At 36.9% G+C, this 20043-nt stretch overlaps 1 protein-coding gene across 1 annotated transcript in view; it reads left to right on the forward strand.

Annotated features, from left to right (window-relative positions):
* Positions 1–7399: 7399 nt before the first annotated feature.
* The window catches only part of LOC136863762 (ionotropic receptor 75a), a 72573-nt gene continuing 59929 nt past the window's right edge, over positions 7400–20043 (forward strand). Inside the window, exon 1 of the mRNA XM_068226075.1 lies at positions 7400–7453. Coding sequence (XP_068082176.1) covers positions 7400–7453 — 54 coding nt within the window. The remainder of the gene's footprint in view (positions 7454–20043) is intronic.

The raw sequence follows: 20043 nt of genomic DNA on the forward strand, positions 1-20043 counted from the left end.
GTCCTAGAAAATTGATTTTCAGCTTATAATTGATCAAACATTATCCTCTAAACGGTGATATATATCTGTCAACCCCAAACTGTTTTTTTCAAACGTTTTGGCATAAAAAATTACTTGGAGTGTTAAAAAGGTCTCGGAGGATAATTAAAATGACGTTTCGAGTAAAATATACGTTGCGGTGAAAACATCCATTAAGCTAGAAATGCATTATCACCTCAACCAGTCGTTGTAGAAAGCCGTTTGTGACCTCAAAATATATCCTTTTGTTTATACTGCATCTTCGCATAAAGTTTATGCTCTTTATCTGTATATTTGCAAACATATGGGGTAGCGGTGCATAGAAAATAACGAATTCAGATACCTTATAGGTCATTCTCTGCATGCTCTTCTTAGACCAACTCTAGTTCTAGGTCGATCCTTTTTCGCTTCGACTAATTATGTTAAGATGATGAGGTTGAGTTGGAGATTGAGGCGGAATTTGACGTAGAAGTTGAGATTTAGGTGGTGGTACAAGCGGAGATAACACACACACAGACAAACGAAACTTTCATCTACAATTAGGTTTAACGAGTGGAACAATGGAGGGAAGATGAGGTGGCATACCAAGGTCAGCCACGCAGTGATTACGTGGACATGTTTATGCATGTTTAGACTTGTTCTCTAACAGGCTCTCTATATCTGCTCTCAAGACTACCTTTTATGGCTTCAGAAGAAATGTAGGAACATATGAAGCAATTCTGACTTTACGTCTGAACTTAGAGGACCGAAGACATGCCCACGTACGTGGTATTTGTAGATCTAGAAAAGTCATTCTATAATATTGATTGGACCAAGTTACTTGAGATTCTGAAGGTGATCGGTATCAGAAACCGAGAAAGGAGAATTATCTACTATCTGTATAAAAATCAGTCAGCAGTGATAAGAATCGAGGGTTCTGGAAAAGAGGCAGCAATCCGGGAAGGAGTGAGGCTAGGCTCCAGTTTGACCCCTCTCCTTTTCAGCGTTTACATAGACCAGGCAGTAACGGAAATAAGAGATGAATTTGGAAACGGAATCAGAATCCATGGAGAGGAAATCAAAACCCTGAGACTTGGCTATGATAATGTTATTTTATCTGACTCTGCAAACGATTTGGAGAAATTCCTGAATGGTACGGACTGAGTCATGCAGAAGGAGTACGAGATGAAAATAAATATGTCCAAAACAAATGTAATGGAGTACGATTGAAGAAAGTCAGGTGAAGCAGGAAATATTAGATTAGGAAATGAAGTCTTAAAGGAAGTAGATGGGTATTGTTACTTGCGTAGTAAAATAACAAACGATAGTAGAAGTAATTAGGATATAAAACACAGACTAGAAAAGGCAAGAAGGGCCTCTCTTAAAAATGAAATTTGCTCAACTCGAATATTGATAAAGGATTTATAAAGATGATTTTGAAGACTGTCACCTGGAGCGTGCTATTGTATGAAAGTGAAAGATGAAGGATAACTAGTTCAAAAGAGAAGGGAATATAAGCCTTTGAAACGTGGTGTTACAGAAGAATGCTGAAGGTGAGATGGGTAGATAGAATCACGAAAGAAGAGATACTGAATCGAATTGATGAGAGGGGATCGGTTTGGCTAAATTTGGCGAGAAGAAGATATAGAATGATAGGAAAAATCTTAAGACACCCAGCAGTTTTTCAGCTGGTTTTTGACGGAATTGTAGTTAGTAAGAAAGGTAGTGGAAACCTATGAACAATATTTCCTGGACGCTACGTTCTTACAGAGGGCAGCATGTACTACACACTTGCGAAGTTCTTGTTTCGTTCACTTCAGATATCATGAAAATGAAATTGCTGTTGTATATCATGACCCAGTATATTGGGGAAATAAGAATCAGGCATACTTACGAATTCGTTGTGTTCTTTTCGTCCAAAGGTAGGATCATGTTGGTATGTCATATTTAGTGTGGGCTTATCTGGTTCATACACCGCTTGTCAAGTTGATGTAACAATTGGGGAACTGAAGGAGTAATCATTGTACATCTCGCAACCAAGTCCTTCCAGGAACTTACACATGATGGCACCTTTACCAGAACAGCTGTCATAGTATAGTTTTTGCCCTGGTATAAATCAAATTCATACAAATCATCATTTGATGAATCGCACCGACCTCACTTAAAACCCTACTTAACCGGTTTAAATTTCATATAATTTTGCAAGGCATTATGTCCCTTGAACTTCATCATATGTTCGTAAATAGAGCGGGAATTCGGTGGCTCTTTTTAGACTGGAAAGCTTCACTGAAGTGTGTTATATTAGGAGACGCACTTCGTACGCACGATGAGATGTTGGATCATTTTTCTTGTTATCGTTGAAGTAGAGAACGCCGTTAATTCCTTAAAATTGATCATTTGCTTTCACCGATTATTTGTAGAGCACTTGGATATCAATATGAGTGAACCAGCAATCCCTGATTGTAGGCAAGGAAAATGATACCCCCTTACAAAGTTCGTCTATAAGTAAGCTTCGTATCCTTCTGCACTAATTAAAACGTCAGAACCTTTTGCGTCATGTATAGTTCATTCACTTTTATGATCTTGGTTACGAGTTCAATAAGGCGTACTGCCTAATCAGGAAGAGAAAATTGTCAAATCTATCCATATCAAAATTATTTTGTATTTCACAAAATGGATAACTGTGTTCTACAGCGCTGAGTCACAAATAAAACACATGCCCACAAATGGAGCAATATTCATAATTCATCCGTTTCCTCTGGTATACCTGAAGTGTCGATGAGAGGACGGGTATCTGTGACTTAGATGGAAGGTTGCTGTCGGGATTAGGAAGTTCAATTTTAACTCCTTCTCCAACAATATCAGCGTCCTCTTATAGAAAAACAAGGAATTTATCATCCAGGGCAAATCATCGTCATCGCCACTTTAATAAGTGAAGTGGTGTAGCTCAATCTCCTCATCTTTATAATCTATATATATAAAATAACTTTTCCTGACTGACTGACTGACTGACTGACTGACTGACTGACTGACTGACTGACTGACTGACTGACTGACTGACTGACTGACTGATTCATCATGGCCGAGCCAAAATTTCTGGACATAAAGAAATGAAATTTTGGGGATGCGTTCATATTAAGATGTAGGTGCTCGCTAAGAGAGGATTTTTGGATATTCCATCGCTAAGGGGGTGAAAAGGGGGTTGAAATTTTAAAATGAGTGTGTCTATATCTCTAAACTTTAAAAGTTTACAGAAGTAAAAATTGGTATTAGGAACGTCTTCAAAAATAAGGAAACACGTATTTTTTTTGTTTTCAGAAAATCCCAATAGGAGGGGTGAAAAACGGTGAAAAAAGGGTTGGATGCCATTAATCAGAATACCGGTACCTATATCTCAGAAACTGAAGACATTACAGACCTGAAAATTGGTACTTTTGATCTCTTTTAAAAATAAAGAAACACGTATTTCTTTGTTTTTGGAAAATCCAATTAATGGGAGGGTGAAAAGGGGGGTTAATTTTTTTTTTGCTAGGGGCTTTACGTCGCACCGACACAGATAGGTCTTATGGCGACGATGGCATAGGAAAGGCCTAGGAGTTGGAAGGAAGCGGCCGTGGCCTTAATTAAGGTGCCTGGTGTGAAAATGGGAAACCACGGAAAACCATCTTCAGGGCTGCCGATAGTGGGATTCGAACCTACTATCTCCCGGATGCAAGCTCACAGCCGTGCGCCCCTACACGCACGGCCAACTCGCCCGGTGGGTGAATTAAAAAAAAGACAGTGCATCTATATCTCAAAACTTTTAAAAGTTTACAGATGTAAAAATAGGTATTTAGAGTCTTCATTAAAAATAAAGAAACACGTATTTTTTTGTTTTCGGAAAATCCCAATAGGAGGGGTGAAAAGGGATGAAAAATGGATTGAATGCCTTTAATGAGGATACTTATATCTCAGAAACTGAAGATATTACAGACCAGAAAATTGGTACTTTTGATCTCTTCTAAAAATAAAGAAACACGATTTTTTTGTTTTTGGAAAATCCAATTAATGGGGTAAAAAGGGGGGGTGAATTTTGAAAATGAGTGCATCTATATCTCATAAACTTTAAAGTGTATAGATGTAAAAATTGGAATTTAGAATCTCCTTAAAAAAATGAAGAAACACTTATTTATTATTTTCGGAAATTTCCAATAGGAAGGGTGGAAAACGGTGAAAATGAGTTGAATGAATTTAATGAGGCTATTTATATTTCAGAACCTGAAAATTGGTGTTTGGGATCTCCTTTAAAAATATAGAAACACGTATTTTTTGTTTTTGTAAAATCCAATTAATTGGGGGGGGGGTGAAAAAGGGATGAATTTTTAAAATGAGTGCATATATACCTCATAACTTTTAAAGTTTATAGATGTAAAAATTGGTATTTAGAATCTCCTTTAAAAATAAAGAGACACATATTTTTTTGTTTTCGGAAAATCCCAATGGGAAGGGTGGAAAAGGGGGAAAGAGGGGTTGAATGCCTTTAATGAGGCTACTTATATTTCAGAACCTGAAGATATTACAGACCTGAAAATTGATATTTGGAATCTGCTTTAAAAGTAAAGATACACGTATTTTCGGAAAATCCAATGAAGTGGGGGGGGGGGGTTGAAAGAATTGAAAAATTAATTGACTAAATTTATGAGAATACATACATCTAATAAAATCTAAAGTTGTTACAGACGTGAAAATTGGTATTTGGTTCTCCTTTAAAAACAAAGAAAACCGCGTTTTGAAGGGGAAACCATCTTGGGCGGCGGGAGTGAATAGGAGATGAATTCCTTTCATGAGGACACACAAATCATTAAACTGAAGAAGTTAAGAGACGTGATAATTGGTATTTAGAAGATCATTTACTATTAAAGAAACAAGTATTTTTTGCCGTAAAATTCACCTTGGAGGCGGGGGGGGGGGGTGAAAGGAAGTGAAAAAGGTGAATTATTATTATGGGGATACTTATATCTCAAAACTGAAGGTAATAGACGTGAACATTGGTGTTTGGAATCTCCTTTGAACATAAAGAAACCCGCCTTCTTTTAATTTTTCTTGGGGGGGGGGTGTAAATAAACTTAACGGCGGTGGTGTGTAAAAGGAGGTGAGACCAATTGATTTTACTGTTCATAATGTACTTACAAGGAGCCTCCGTTGCTCACTCGGCAGCGCGCCAGCCTGTCACAGCTGGGTTCCGTGGTTCAAATGCCGATCACTCCATGTGATATTCGTGCTGGATAAATCGGAGGCGGGACAGGTTTTTCTCCGGATACTCCAGTTTTCCCTGTCATCATTCATTCCAGCAACACTGTCCAATATTTAATTTCATTTGTCATTCATTGCTCATTGCCCCAGAGGATTGCTTCGGCAGCCGGCACAATTCCTATTTTCGCCGCTAGATGGGGCTTTATTCATTCCATTCCTGACCCTATCGAATGACTGGAAACAGGCTGTAGGTTTTCAATGTAGTTATTCTGATCATAAATCGGTCATTTTTAATCTTTCCTTGTTCGATTTCTGCAGCCATCTTTTCCTTCGGAGAACATTCTTAGATTACAGTAGACTCTCCTGGCATATAAATAAAAATTTAAACACATTTGAAATAAGCGATAGGAATGAGATTGACCGTCAAATTATTCACCTCTATAATAAGGTCAATAATGCACGGAAGTATGTCATTCGTATCGCCAGAAATCCCGCACACTTGCCTACGCGCTACAATGGTGCTGGTCACATTGTCAACACTGACAATGGTAGCAGATGTAATTTACCGCCAAGTAGCGGTCTTGCATCTTGCTGCGGGGTCCAGAATATCTACTGATAATAATAATAATAATAATAATAATAATAATAATAATAATAATAATAATAATAATAATAATAATAATAATAATAATAATAATAGTAATAATAATAATAATGTTCTGGACCGTCGTCAAATTGTGCGGACCGCGCTGGAAATGAGTGCTGGCCAGATAATGACTACGAATACAGTCAAGCCGCGGGTTCAGTACCGCCAAGGCACCCAAGACTACACCACGCCGGATCTCCTTCAGGATTTGTTCCATACTAAAAATGCTTATAGGAAAAGATGGCAAAGATTTAGGGACCGAACTGACCGCGTGGAATACCTGGACCTACCTCGGGAAGTACGAAATCGGTTGCTGGAAAGAAAGATTGAAAAATATGAGGAATTTTCCCGTAATCTCTCAGAAAACCAGTCAGATCACGAATTTCGGCGGATTATATATAAAACAGTAAGCATTCAATATAAATTTCAGTATAATACTGTAGCGAAGCACGGGTATCTTGATAGTAAAGTATATTTTCCTTCTGGAAACCATGTTCAGTAAATTTAAAATTAACTACAGACATACGAAGAAACATATTTGTACTTGAACTTAGAACTCATACAAAATTTATATTGTGACTTTCTTATACATGAGAGGAAAGAAGTGGAAATTTGGCAGAGGTAGTACTCTTCTTCTGATACCTAAATAATGAATGAATGTAAGACTGATTGCCAAATATTGAGGTATGCACTCTGATTTTTGCACTAATTCTTATTCATTATTGTCACACATAGATAGGTCATTGTTTCACTGGCAGTGTTATTTGTCACGTCTAGACCACAATTGTTGCAAAACCTTGATATTATTTTGTATCCCGACAGTAAATTCCAGATATATTAAGCTTCATAATTTTTGTATATTTTTACCCTTACCGACATTGGGGTCACCCGTTACGCATAAACTTCATCGGATGATATTGGACAAATGATTACAGGAGAAAATCAAAAGAGATAACAATTATGAAGTGTGCAATTTACAACCTCATTGCGATTAGTTGTCAAAATATCACTGAGACCCTGATGTACTCCCTGTATACCAGGTGGCCCACGAGCGCCGTACATTATACTTATAAATGTCCCGCGTAAAATAATGATGAATGGGATTTCTACTAGCGGATTTTTACAGGAGCAAGACTGCCTGCAGGCACGTTACATCAGAATATGAAGAGATAACATCTGGTCGGCTGCTTGCAGCATGTTCCTCAGCGCTAACCGTCTAATGCAACCCCATGCATTAGTAAATCTCGTTTTCGACCGCATACTACTACATTCGTCTATGGTAGAGCAGCACTACATTTGCTGTCTACATATCAGCAGTGGCTAGTGAGTTCATCGTTGACGAATAAACAGAGGTGAGTCTATGGAGAAACTGGTCGGAATGCAGCCGTACCTAGAGACGGTATGCACGGGAACTTCCAAACATATGTCCGCCTTCTATATATGTATTTCGCCAAACAGAGTGGCAATTAAGAGCTAATGGATGGTTCAAGGCACATATGAGCAACGACAGAGCCGTCTGCGACAATGCTGACGGTGTTCAGAATGTACGGCAATGCTATGAACGCAATCCTTCACACGGTAAGTTGAAATTTACCTTACTGTGATGAAGTACTCGAATTTGGAGAAAATAACAGACGTGATGCGTAAAAGGTAGAATATTGTTATGGAAATATAGCCCGAATGAAGCCAACACAGTTAACAAACCGAATTTTCATTTACCTCCACGAGAAAAAGGCAAACGGGGCATGGTTCAGTGAGGTACAGGAAGATCTGCTGGTGATTGGGATCTCATTTGAAAATATCCAGGACCGTGGCCCACTTAAGAAAAAACTCCAAGAACATCAGAGTTTCCAACGAAAGCGGAAGCTAAAAAGTGGAAAGGCATGGACGAAAGATGGACAGGAGCAACACCGTCTACGAATGAAGGATTGCTGGACCAACATTAAAGCTCAAAGGAGACGTTTGGAATAACGTGGTCCTTAGTTGGCCGGAACGAAACCACAACAATAACAATAAATATAGTAATCTTAATAGTAATAAAATAATAGTGCAGAAACCATCATTGTTACAACGTCCGCATGTTTAATGTTACTTAGGGCAAAGATGAGCTGCAGATGAGCTAAGAGTATCCCGAATGTCAATACAAAGTATCATGAAGGAGGGAAAATGGCACTCTATAAGGCGCACCTACATCAACAACTCTATGGAGCTGAATTTGATCGCAGGATAGCGTATTGACGAAGAACGGCCGCGGTATTACAGCAAGATCCACATGTTATCAGTAATATCCTGTGGAGCGAGGAATGTTACTTTTCGAATGATACCGTCGTTCACACTCGCAGTCTGCCTTATTGAGCTCCAGCAAACCCCCACTCGGTTCGAAGCACAGCATATGCAACTTCAGTTGGGATATTAATGTGTGGTGTGTTATTTTCGGCTTGTTTTCATAGCCCCAGGTTCACCGGTTGGCGTTATCTGGAAATTTTAGAGACCGACTTCTCTCCAGAAAACCTTCTAGAAGATATTGCACTACAGCTAGTAGTGCAACATTAGTTCCAGCACAATGGTGCACCACCTCACTACTTTCGAGCCTTTAGGGAATATCGCGGGGCACGATACCCTGAATGCTGGATAGGTCGTAGTTGACCATGGCAGTGGCCACCACGATCGCCTGGTCTCACCCCTGGGCTTTATTCTGTGGGGATGCATCAAATCGATAGTGTACGAAAATAATCCAGAAAATGCTCAACAATTACAACAATGAATTCGTGAGGCCTATGCTGCAGTGACACCTGTTATGTTGAGACGTGTCCTTGGAGATACTCCGAGATGTGTTCAGTACTGTCTGCAACATCAGGGACATGTTTTTGAACATATATATTATGAGTAATTTTAGAAGTAAACATTCTGGTAAATCCAAGTGTGACATGATACTTGTCTGAGCTTTGAAGTGTTAAAAATATGTAACTTTTTCGTTTATCAAGAATAACTTTATTGGATTTACGTCCCACTAACTATGTTTCCGGCTTTAGGGTACACCGATGTACCAGAATTTTGTCCCTCAGGAGTTCATTTACGTGCCAGTAAATCCATAGACACGGGCTAACGTAACAAATACCACCGGATTGAACCAGGATCGAACCTATTAGTTTATGTTTCATACAAACATCTCTTTTATAGAGTGGAATGCCCGCTCGTGTATACATTAATAAGCTATTTAATATTCTTTTTGTATCTTTGGCGTATTTCAAAATGCACCCTGTTTAGAACCTGTCCAGTGACTACTATTTGTTTCGCAACATCCGAAATACAGCACGTTGTAGCGCTCCTTGGAAAACAAGTGATTAGGCATACCAGCATCACTACTACAAACGGGACATTTGTAAGTAGAATGTACGCCTGGTATATATGGGTGTTTGAACCTCAAGTGTCAATTCGGCTCGGGACTTCAAGAATGCTACTTTAATTGTGGAGGTCTCCCCTGGTGGCGAGATGTAGAGTTTGGGGCTAACTACGGCGTAGCTGTGGCAGTGTAAGGTAAGGCAAAACTATTACCTAAATATGTGAACTTAAGTGTAAAAGCTAGCGTATTTCACAGGGAAGTCACAAAAAATAACGGATGAAAAGATCCGGAACGCTACAGGACCTGAAACTCATACTACACGGCCACATAAGCCCAAAACAAAGGTTACTGGAAAGACCGAGAACAAAACGAATGGTATACTGAACACCTCAAGCAATCCTGCGAGTTGACTAGTCAATAAAACCCAATAGGGCAGAAATCCCATGACACAGGTGATAAGCAATGCTACTTAGTGGCTAAGAAAAGTTGAAGTCCGTAACACAAGTTACCAGAAATAAGGGAAACGAGGTTACACGCTCGTGCGTCCTTGCATTTTACATAGTCCCCGTGGGTTTTACATTCGGGCATAGACTGCCTAGAAAAACTATATTCTAATTCCTAACAGAAAGAAGGAAACACTGCATTAAAAAGTGAAGGAAAACCTTGCGTGACTAACAGTTAAATGCTAAGGGGATTGTTGGAATCGTCCCTTGCCACGTGTAGATAAATTTCACATACATAGGTAATAGTTCCTGATATTTTCGCTCACCTTAGGTTGAGGAGAATCACTTCCCTTGAGTTAAATTTGATTATAAATTTAGGAGTAACACGCCACATGCATATCATTTTCGTAACGGAATTGGCGCAAAGTTACGAATGTACCTCGTATCTCCAAATTTCTATGAGATCATTGTCGAATCCCAATGACGAATATGTAATAATGTATTTGTATAATATATCGTAAATTATGGTGTAAATTTAACCTCATGTCTAGGAGACATACGTCTGATGATTAACACAGAGTCAGAGTGAAATGAGCAATCTAACTTCGGATATGACACCATTCTGCTCACGAATAATATTTTCCTCTTTCTTCTTAAATGACACCAAAATGTTCTGCCGATGAATAACTTTCCTTCGTGATAAAATGCGAATTCATCTCCGTGGAGGTAAATAAGGAAGTTGGATATGTAGGAGGTACATAATGGATAGTAATAGCACGTAATCATTGCTTTCGTCTTTGGTATGGTGAACATCAAATCCTACGAGTTGTATTTTCTAAAATTAACTCGCATACGTCTACAACCACGCCGCCAGTCTCAGACACACACCATACTTTGTATTCGTACTTTGATTTAACGCATCTGTGATATACAGATATATTAGGCATACCACAGGACGAATAATTGAATATGGTTACAGGTAATAGGTAAAATGTTTGCATCGATCGTATGCTAAGTCCGGTTTGGAGCAGTTGTCTATTTAGAAGATGATTCGGAATGTAAGAAAGGGACTTTCGGCTTGTTTAGCCTTGGAGTCACTATAACCACGAACAATTTCACCTTCACCTTTCCTGGCGCGGTAATGCATCGTTACTCATACAGGGATTGTAATTTCATGCTTCTTTTCTCTAGTCATCTAGACACATAGCTGCAAACATACAACGTCCAATTAAAGAACTCATATAGAGTTTTTGCTTCCACGCAACTCATAAGAGTGAGGGTCTGTGTTTATTTTAGCGTCATAAAGCTCCTCACTGTGTTATGATTACCTACAAGGTAACAGTGTCTTCAGGAGTATTATTTGCAGTTGACTTACCCTGAATGGGAAGAATTATATTGTAAATTACTGCGATACCAAGCATTCAAACCCTAAATTGCTTTCTTTTAGTCTGCAGAGATAACTTAATGATATCTGAGAAGATGATCCTTCGATCGAACGACAGCTAAGTGTTCCTTGTATAGTACAGATAAAGCGGTAGCCATCCGTTTACCCATAGTGACATTTAAGTGGATTATTGGCATGATATTCAGCTATTTACAGAAACATTAAACACTTCTGTGTAGCAGTACGATGTGTGAAGAGTATACACTACGTGATTAAATGGATCCGGACACCACTGTGTAATGCGGAATTGAATCCTAGATAATACGAGAGGTGGACGCACTAATATAAAACGAGGTGGGATGTTTTTATGTCAGTAGAGAAGCAGTAACACCAAAATGGGCCGGTCAGGAGAGCTCAGTGACTTTGAACGTGGACTAGTCATCGGATGTCACCTGGGTAACAAATACATCCGGTACATTTCAACCCTTCTAAAGCTGCCCAAGTCGACTTTTGATGATATGAGTGTAAGGGGAAATGAGAGGGAACGACCGCAGCTAAACCAAGACCTGGCAGACCTCATTTAATGACGGACAGCGATCGTTGAACTTTGAGGACGGTGGTCGTAAAAATCTCAAGGAATCAGCAGAAGAAATCGCTCGTGAGATCCAAAGTGCTACCAACAGTCCAGCCAGCACAATGGCTGTGCGTCGGGAGTTAATAAATGGGGCACAATGGTCGAGCTGGTGCTCATAAGCCAAACATTTCCGTAGACAGTGCTAAGCGACGCCTGAGGTGGTGTAAAGAGCGACGTGACTGGACAGTGGATGACTGTGAACGAGTAATTTGGAGTGATGTACCACGCTGGACTCTGTGGCAATCCGATGGAAGTTTACGGGTTCGGCGAATGCCTGGAGAACTTTACCTGCAATCATGTGTAATGTCAACAGCGAAGAACTGAGGAGGTGGTGTTTGGGAATGGGGGGTGTTTCCAGTGGTTGGGATGTGTACACCTTATTGCACTTATACTAAATGCGGATTGATATGAACACATTTTAAACCATTGTGTACTGCGTACATTATAAGGCCAATTCGGAGACGATGAATGTTTGTATTAGCATGATAATCCACTCTGTCATAAAGCTGCATTTGTGAGACAATGCGTATTGGACAATAACATTCCTGAAATGGACTGGCCTGGCACGAGTCCCCACCTTAAAGCACTATACATCTTTTGTATGAGTTAGAACTTCGACCTCGCTCCAGACACCAGCGTCCAACATCACTAGCTTCTCTAGTTTCTGTTCTTGAGGACAAATGGGCTGCTATTTATCCACAGACATGCATAAACCTTACTGAAAGTGTTCCCAGCAGAGTTAAAGCTTCATAAAGGCGAAGAGTGGACCCACCCCGTATTAATGTCTAATAACAGGAAACGTGACACGGTAAAATCTAAGAGCAGTTTCATATACTTGTCCAGATACTTGTGATCAGGTAGTGCAGTTGGTGATTTTAAGCATTTTTAAACAAAGAGGATAGGAAATAATGACAAGTAAGTATTATCTTCGAAGAAGAGGAAATAAGTGTGTGATATTCGCAATAATGATTTATAATACAGTATAATGAATATTTCTGAAGTTTTCAGAAGTGACAAATCACCCATCCAAGTACTAGAGCGAAGTGTGTAACATCAGATGAATTCTCCATGTAGATTAGACGAGTACTAATGAATACCATTCTCATGAAAATGAAGTAACAGCCCCAGTACTAACCAAGCGGTTACCTCATTGTCTAACACGTTTATGGCTTGCGCTATAACTGTCATGCCAAATTCACTGTGTAGTTCCTCTCGTGTATATTAACGAAGTCATTCCTGGAATTTGAGTGGCTTGCAGTGGTGAAATTGACATTCCACCACATATAACTAATCATATGACTGCATTACACATAAACAATGGCTCCTCGCAGGTAACCGGGATAATGTGTAATGAAGGTCTTCAATAGCGACCTCGAAATTCATGATATGTACAGTTCGATACCAAGAGACCCATTTCTTTTTCAGTGACTCGCCATGTAAGAGTGATTTTAACAGAAAATATTATAATAATTTTCGGTAACTGAATCGAGTTTTGTCATTTTCACTTTTCCTTTTTTTCTGATTCTAAAAACATAGGCTGATCTAGTGGTTTTAAAACGGCGTTCCTCTTACCTATACTTCAGTATAAAATTGAATTTCAAATATTGCTGTTTGTTTTAAACAGGTGTATCTCACTGACATACGCCCTTTTAAAAATGGCTTGGCTGCGATGTGGCAGCACCGTGATCATCTGTTACATTTTCGAGTTTCTAATAATATTATTTCCTTTACGTCCCTTTAACTACTTTCAGACATTTTCTCGATACCTACTATCAGTAATTGATACTGGTCGATTTAACACTATTCAGCAGTATTTTCCACTAAGAGGGCATAGTTTATTTCCGTGTGATCGAGGTTTGGGGCTAATTCGTTTCTGCCTAGTGTGCCATATATGGCACAGTGTAATTCTGGTATGATTGTCACTAGAAATGAGGAGAATTTTCATTTTTCATTGTCGGTTGCATTTATTAGTTGTATATACTCTGTGACTCAATTGTCATTCTTTATCAGATACGTGCATTATTGTAGCATTGCATTATTGAAGTGAGAAGTGTGTGCGTTGATGAGAGGAAATGAATGCACAAGAAAGGTATGCAATTATTTACGAACAATATGAACTATTCTGTAGAAAATTTTTCTCATGATAATGTACTGTAAAGGCCATAGTTTAGGTGCATTGTAATGATTTTTCTGATTGTTTATAATTGACCGATAATGCTGATGCTTGTTTTTTAAAGGGGCCAACATCTAAGTTCATCGGCCCCAAACAAAGTTTGACCAAGGTGATAGAACTTGCATCCTTCTCAAATGACTAAAATATTTCGAGAGTTAACACATATAGAACAGTTTCGTAAGACTTGTTTTTTCTTAAGTGATTAACATTTTCAAGTGACTGAAAAATTTATCTGACAAACTGACTTATACATAGTAACAGCGCTATTGAACTTATAATTTTCCTCCAGAGGAGAATAGTTTTCAAGAATTTAAAACATTTCATTAAATAATAGACTAAGAACTGTGTGTTAGGACTTGTGTTTATTCAAGTAGAATAACATACGAATGTTTTAATTACATTTCATTTTTTTAAATCTACCTATAATCCTCAGCCAAGTTTACATTTAAATATATCAGACTAGCAGATAACTAATAATATAGAAATATTAATATTTGCATTACATTTAAAACATTTCCTATTACTAGTGACTACCATACTTTTACAATATTTGCAAACCAAGGTTATATTTACAGGAGACAACATTACCTAATTACACAATAAATTTCGCTTAATGTAGTTTACATATGAAAGTAATTTAATACACATATTAGAATTTAATTTACCTAACTTCGATACTCGTATTCATTCAGAGTTGTTTTCACTCAAATAATAATTTCCAAATTGTAAAGTTTATACCTTATTGTCTCTATTAAATCGCTTATCATCGTTTGATGAAATTGCCAGTTTGTCCTGATGACGTGGAAGTACTAAATATGATCTAGAAATTATACACACTTGAACTTTGTTGACTTCACCATCTTCATAGAGACACTTTCGATGTCCTTCAATCCTCATATATTTGGTGATACTCTTCTTAACACCTTTAGCTTTGCAAGTAACCTCATTTTGATTAAAATCTTTTAAATCATACATTTTTGGTCTTTAGCCCACAAATTCTTCAACAATCTTACCCGCGTTTTCTTCTTTCATCAAACCAATGCCACCAATATTTTTCCTTTGGAGATCATAGGGATTATCTAGCTTATAATTTCATTATCAGAATATTCTGGATTATTTTTCATAAATTCATAACTTTTGAAAGTACAATCATACATCAAACTATCTGTATCTGTGTACAAAATTTGGGGCAAGACGGTACTTTAGGTAGTGTCAAATTATAATGAAAGTGGTTCAATTTCAGTTTAGACAAATCTGAAACAGATGCACCAACATAGATTTTTTGATTATCAAATACTGACAATCTATTCATTTCAATTGCCATACACTGATCATCAAATATAGTTCGATGTATAAAATTAGGTATTGCAATTAATGAACGACCACCACTTCTTCCATAAGACCAAGTAAAACATTTCACATCTCTTAAATTCCTTACATTCATAAGTGAACGACCGAATTATGCGTTGTTCGTTAGCTTATAATTATTCTTTCCAAATTCATTCATTGATTGTTTTCTGTTTTCTGTATTTACTTCAATGTAAGGCTTTAATTATTTACTTTGGTTAAACTGGATTGCTCTTTTTATTCGTACAACTTTTATTTATAATTTACCGCATCGATTTAACACTCTATGGTGTAAATCATATCGCTCCTTATCAGGAAGAATAGTCAGAAGTTTGTCAGGTTTCTCTGGACACAGAGGGTAATCTGAGTGTTTATCATGCAATTATTCTGGGTAATTTAAATCAACCTCTAACTTATAATCAATCTCAGAATTACTATCCACTTTCATAATACCCATACGTGAGACATATTTACCAAATTTAAACACCCTGTTGGAAGAGTCTGCATCGTTGCATTTCCATAGAAATTATTTATATCAAAATATATTTTGTACGATTGACGTTTCTTTTCGTCATAGGTTGGCAAATATTAATTGTTTGCTAGCGTATGAAGAGTTATAAATTGGAAATTTCCTCCGCGAATTGATTTCCCTAAAAAGTGTAGCATGTCAATGTCCTGAAGCAATTGCAACTGAATATTCGTTATTTTTTCATTGTACACCATGCCATAGATGGTGCTCTATAAAAATGAGTGTCATCAATACCGTATGTTTGCATCCCATTTGATCAAAATTTGTCGAATACATTAGCAACGTTTTGCGTATCTACCCTTAAATATAAATCCTCATACTTTTCCAACGTTTTGCGATTAAATTTCTGCCACACTAACTGTGCGAAGGCATAATCTTCTTCTTTAATTTGTCTATTCTAAAGTGAACTAAAGAAGGAAGATTTAGAAAGCAAATTTGTGTCTTCTAACACATATGAACTTGAAATATATTCATAAGTAAATACTCCTTTGCGACATGCAATTTGAAATTTTGCTTCACCATTAAGGCGACACTCCGAAGATAATAATCGATATTTGGTCATTATGGTGAAATCATTTTTATGACTGAAATTGAAAGGATTGCGTCTCTTTTTTTTGTTACGAAGTTATTCCGCTGAATTCAAACAAATTATAACTGAAATAATGCTTTGTTGCCAATTGTAATGTTATATTTAAATCCCATTTCCCCCCCTAATATTCCCCCAGATGTAACAAACTTAGTATGGTATATGTATCACAGTCATATTACCAAACCTGCGTATGGAATATTCTTTTGCAGATTTTTCAAGTAGTAGGGTTTTTTAATCCAAGATTTTAGAACGTAAAAATTACACAAACTTGAGTACGATATATCTCCTTATATACATTATGTACAGAGAAATTGATACGTAGTACTTTGATAAGAAGTACTATCTACATAAGTACGAATTTACATTAACATATTAATCAAATTTCATGATAAAAATGAATTGAACATTTCAAAAAGTTATTTTGGAAAAACAATAAATTGTATATGAAGGAAATATTCGCCATATCTCCATTTTTATGTAGGTGAGATTTCCACAATATTTCGTGAAAATCCATGCGTTAGGTAAAAATTCTTTTTCATCTCTGGAGTGTCGCCTTAAAATACGGTTCTGTTATTCGCATTAAATCAGCATTTAGCGTAGATGCATATTTTCCAGCGAAGGACACAAAAATTAAACGTATCTATAAATCTAATTTGAATATATTGTACTCGTTTATAGTGTAAATATTTCGTAAACCCCTTTTAACTTTCCATATTTAGTGCTAGTAACCTCATTTTACTGGGCATTTTTACGCCTAGCTTTCTTTTACCTCACTTATTTCTTTAATTATAAAATTAATATCAAAAGCCGTTAAATAATGTAAAGCTACTGGCAAAGTCTTTGTTACCTGATAGCTTAAACTACGCGAGTTGTATGCACAACCTCTGTATTTGCTAGTCAAATGACAATAACCACTAACCTTTATTTCATCATCTGAAATGAGGATTCTCCAAATGTGACATTCAGTGGAAGACAAGAGCGAGCTTTCTTCTTCCGGCGATAAAACTGAGATTGGTTTAAGAGTAAAATATTAAGGTGCTAATCTATCAACAATGTTATAGAGTTCCTTAAAAAACCATTCTATGCAATATTTACCTCTATAAATTTTAAATGAGCACAATTCACTATCAACACTGCAGTGAAGGTTATAAGCAATGCTATATGGTTTATGTTGATGTATAAAAGTAGAATCTAATATCTCATCGTCATCTATTGGGGACAGAACACACGCTGTGTCCTCATAAATTATAAAGGGAACCTTCCCTTTAAAATTATATTCAATAAATCTGACGAACTTCTGGCTGTCTTTTGGTATTACGATTTTTGCTACTGGAAAATTCTTTCAATCTACAGTATGCAAATTTAATTTGTTCTCATGATGAAACACGATAGACATCTCCTACGTGCATAAATTCGAGATTTGTGAGGAGTAAGGCCAGATCGTAGGAGACGTGAAAGTCCTTTAATCAAACAGAAATAATAGTTCCTTGTATCTCTGACATGTAACAGTAATAAAACAACCCCTCTTTCACATTCCTTATCGGGGATGTATAGAGGAACAAGCGTAACTTGTTTATTTACGTTGTTACCTCCTATATACTCCCAGTTATCATCATCAAATTGCGCACCAAAAACATTTACTGAAATATCATTATTATTTTCAAGTTTATTTAAATATTGCATTTTCATTTGTATAGGAATGTCTTTCATGTTTGAAACTGCTCTGTAATCTGGGTATGATGAAAGGTAATTAACATTGTTATCTCCAGGAAACAACCTGCTACTGGACTGCATGCAAAACAAGATTCATTTTTATTTAGCAAGTTTACAACAGCTCGTTTGTGAACGATTACAGATGGTAATGATACATTACTTGACATTCCGCCACTGAACCCTACATATTTGTTTATATTCATTCTTAAATCCGATATTTTTACTAAGGTCCAACCTGAACCACGACTGACAATTTTAGTGAAGTTTGTATCAATTACGGTATCCCCACACCAGGTTCTTAAGTCTGTAAATTTGTTTATCTCTTTGCTTCAAGGACCAAAATACTTATTTTCTGTTTCATCCGTAACACATATTCTGCACATAAAACTGTATTTGATTTTATTGCAAATCTAGATAACGCCTTTTGCACATACTTACAAAACCAAATGTACGCTTATTCTAAGAATACTATGAAATAAAAAATGTAACCGGCTTCCAGTTCAATATGTAACCGGTAACTGGCTACATGACACAGAGTAAAGAAATAATAGAATAGAATAGAATAGAATAGAACTTTATTGTCGTTAGGCAACTGACTGTTGCAATGGACAGAGTCATATGTACATAGTTACACAATATTATAAGTATCTCATTAAGCACAGTAAATAAATACAACTATATACACAAGAGTAAGAAATAAACATAACACTATTCGTCCAAAAGAGTGATAAATAAGTACTAATTTAACAACGTGTTAGGATGGCGTTGGCCTTTATAACCCACCTTGAAAATGTGTTATTTTTTCTTCAAATTCAGATACTGAGTATAAGGTATTGGATGTCAACCAATTTTTAAGGGTTCTTTTGAAGTTACATAGGGGCATATCCTTTACATGAGCAGGTAGTTTGTTGAATAATTTAATGCCATTATATGTATAGTTTTCTTGCGTTTTCCTCAGCCTAACATGTGGTAAATCTAAATCATTCCTATACCTTGTGCCATATGAGTGTACATTTCTGCGAGTTGTTAGGTCGAAGAGATTTTCTTTAGTATTGAGTATACTATGATAAATGTATAATGAAGGAAGGGTCATAATTGCAAGGTCTTGGAACATGGGTCTACATGACTCCCTTGTGGCCTTAACTTTAATACATCTTATTGCCTTCTTTTGCCACTTGAACACATCTTGAGCCTCTGTTGAGTTACCCCATAACATGGTACCATATGATAAGTGTGAGTGAAGGAAGGCATAGTATGCATTCATCATCTGACTACTACTGACTGATCCCCTGAGTCTGCGAAGCAAAAATATCACTCTAGCCAGTTTTGTACATAACCTTTGAGTGAGTATGTTCCAGGTAAATTTACAATTCAGATAAAATCTCAATAATTTGATAGAACTTTAATCATTATTACCTAGACTTGAATTGATTAAATGGAAGTAGATCACTTCTGTCTTGATATTATTTAGGATAAGTTTATTTGCCTGGAACCAAGATGATGATTTATGTAGCATTTCTATCCTTTTCTCCTCAACATATTTTAAGTCTCTATCGCTTGTTATGATAGTAATATCTTCTGCATAGAGCACTGACCTACAGGGTAAATTACTAACCATATCATTTATATACACATGGAAGAGGAAAGTTCCTTTAACTGAACCCTGAACCATCCCTGATTTTACTTTGAGAGTCCTATATCGTTGATTTTCTACCAGTACAATTTGATACCTGTCATTGCGGTAGGATGTAATTAATAATAACTCTAAACATTTCACGCCATAGTAGCTAAGCTTACTTAATAGTATATTGTGTGGTACTGAATCAAAAGCTTTGCTGAGGTCTAACAGTGTAGTACTTGTAATGTAGTGAGACTCAAAGCCTTGAATTACTTCAGTCACAACACCTTCTAAGGCTTTAATGTTGGATTTATTTGTTCAGAACCCAAACTGTGCAGCATTTAATAAATTATGCTTTTCAAAATGTACAGATAGCTGTTCCTTTATACAATGTT

The sequence above is a fragment of the Anabrus simplex genome, chromosome 2, assembly GCF_040414725.1.
Source record: "Anabrus simplex isolate iqAnaSimp1 chromosome 2, ASM4041472v1, whole genome shotgun sequence".
NCBI lineage: Eukaryota > Metazoa > Arthropoda > Insecta > Orthoptera > Tettigoniidae > Anabrus > Anabrus simplex.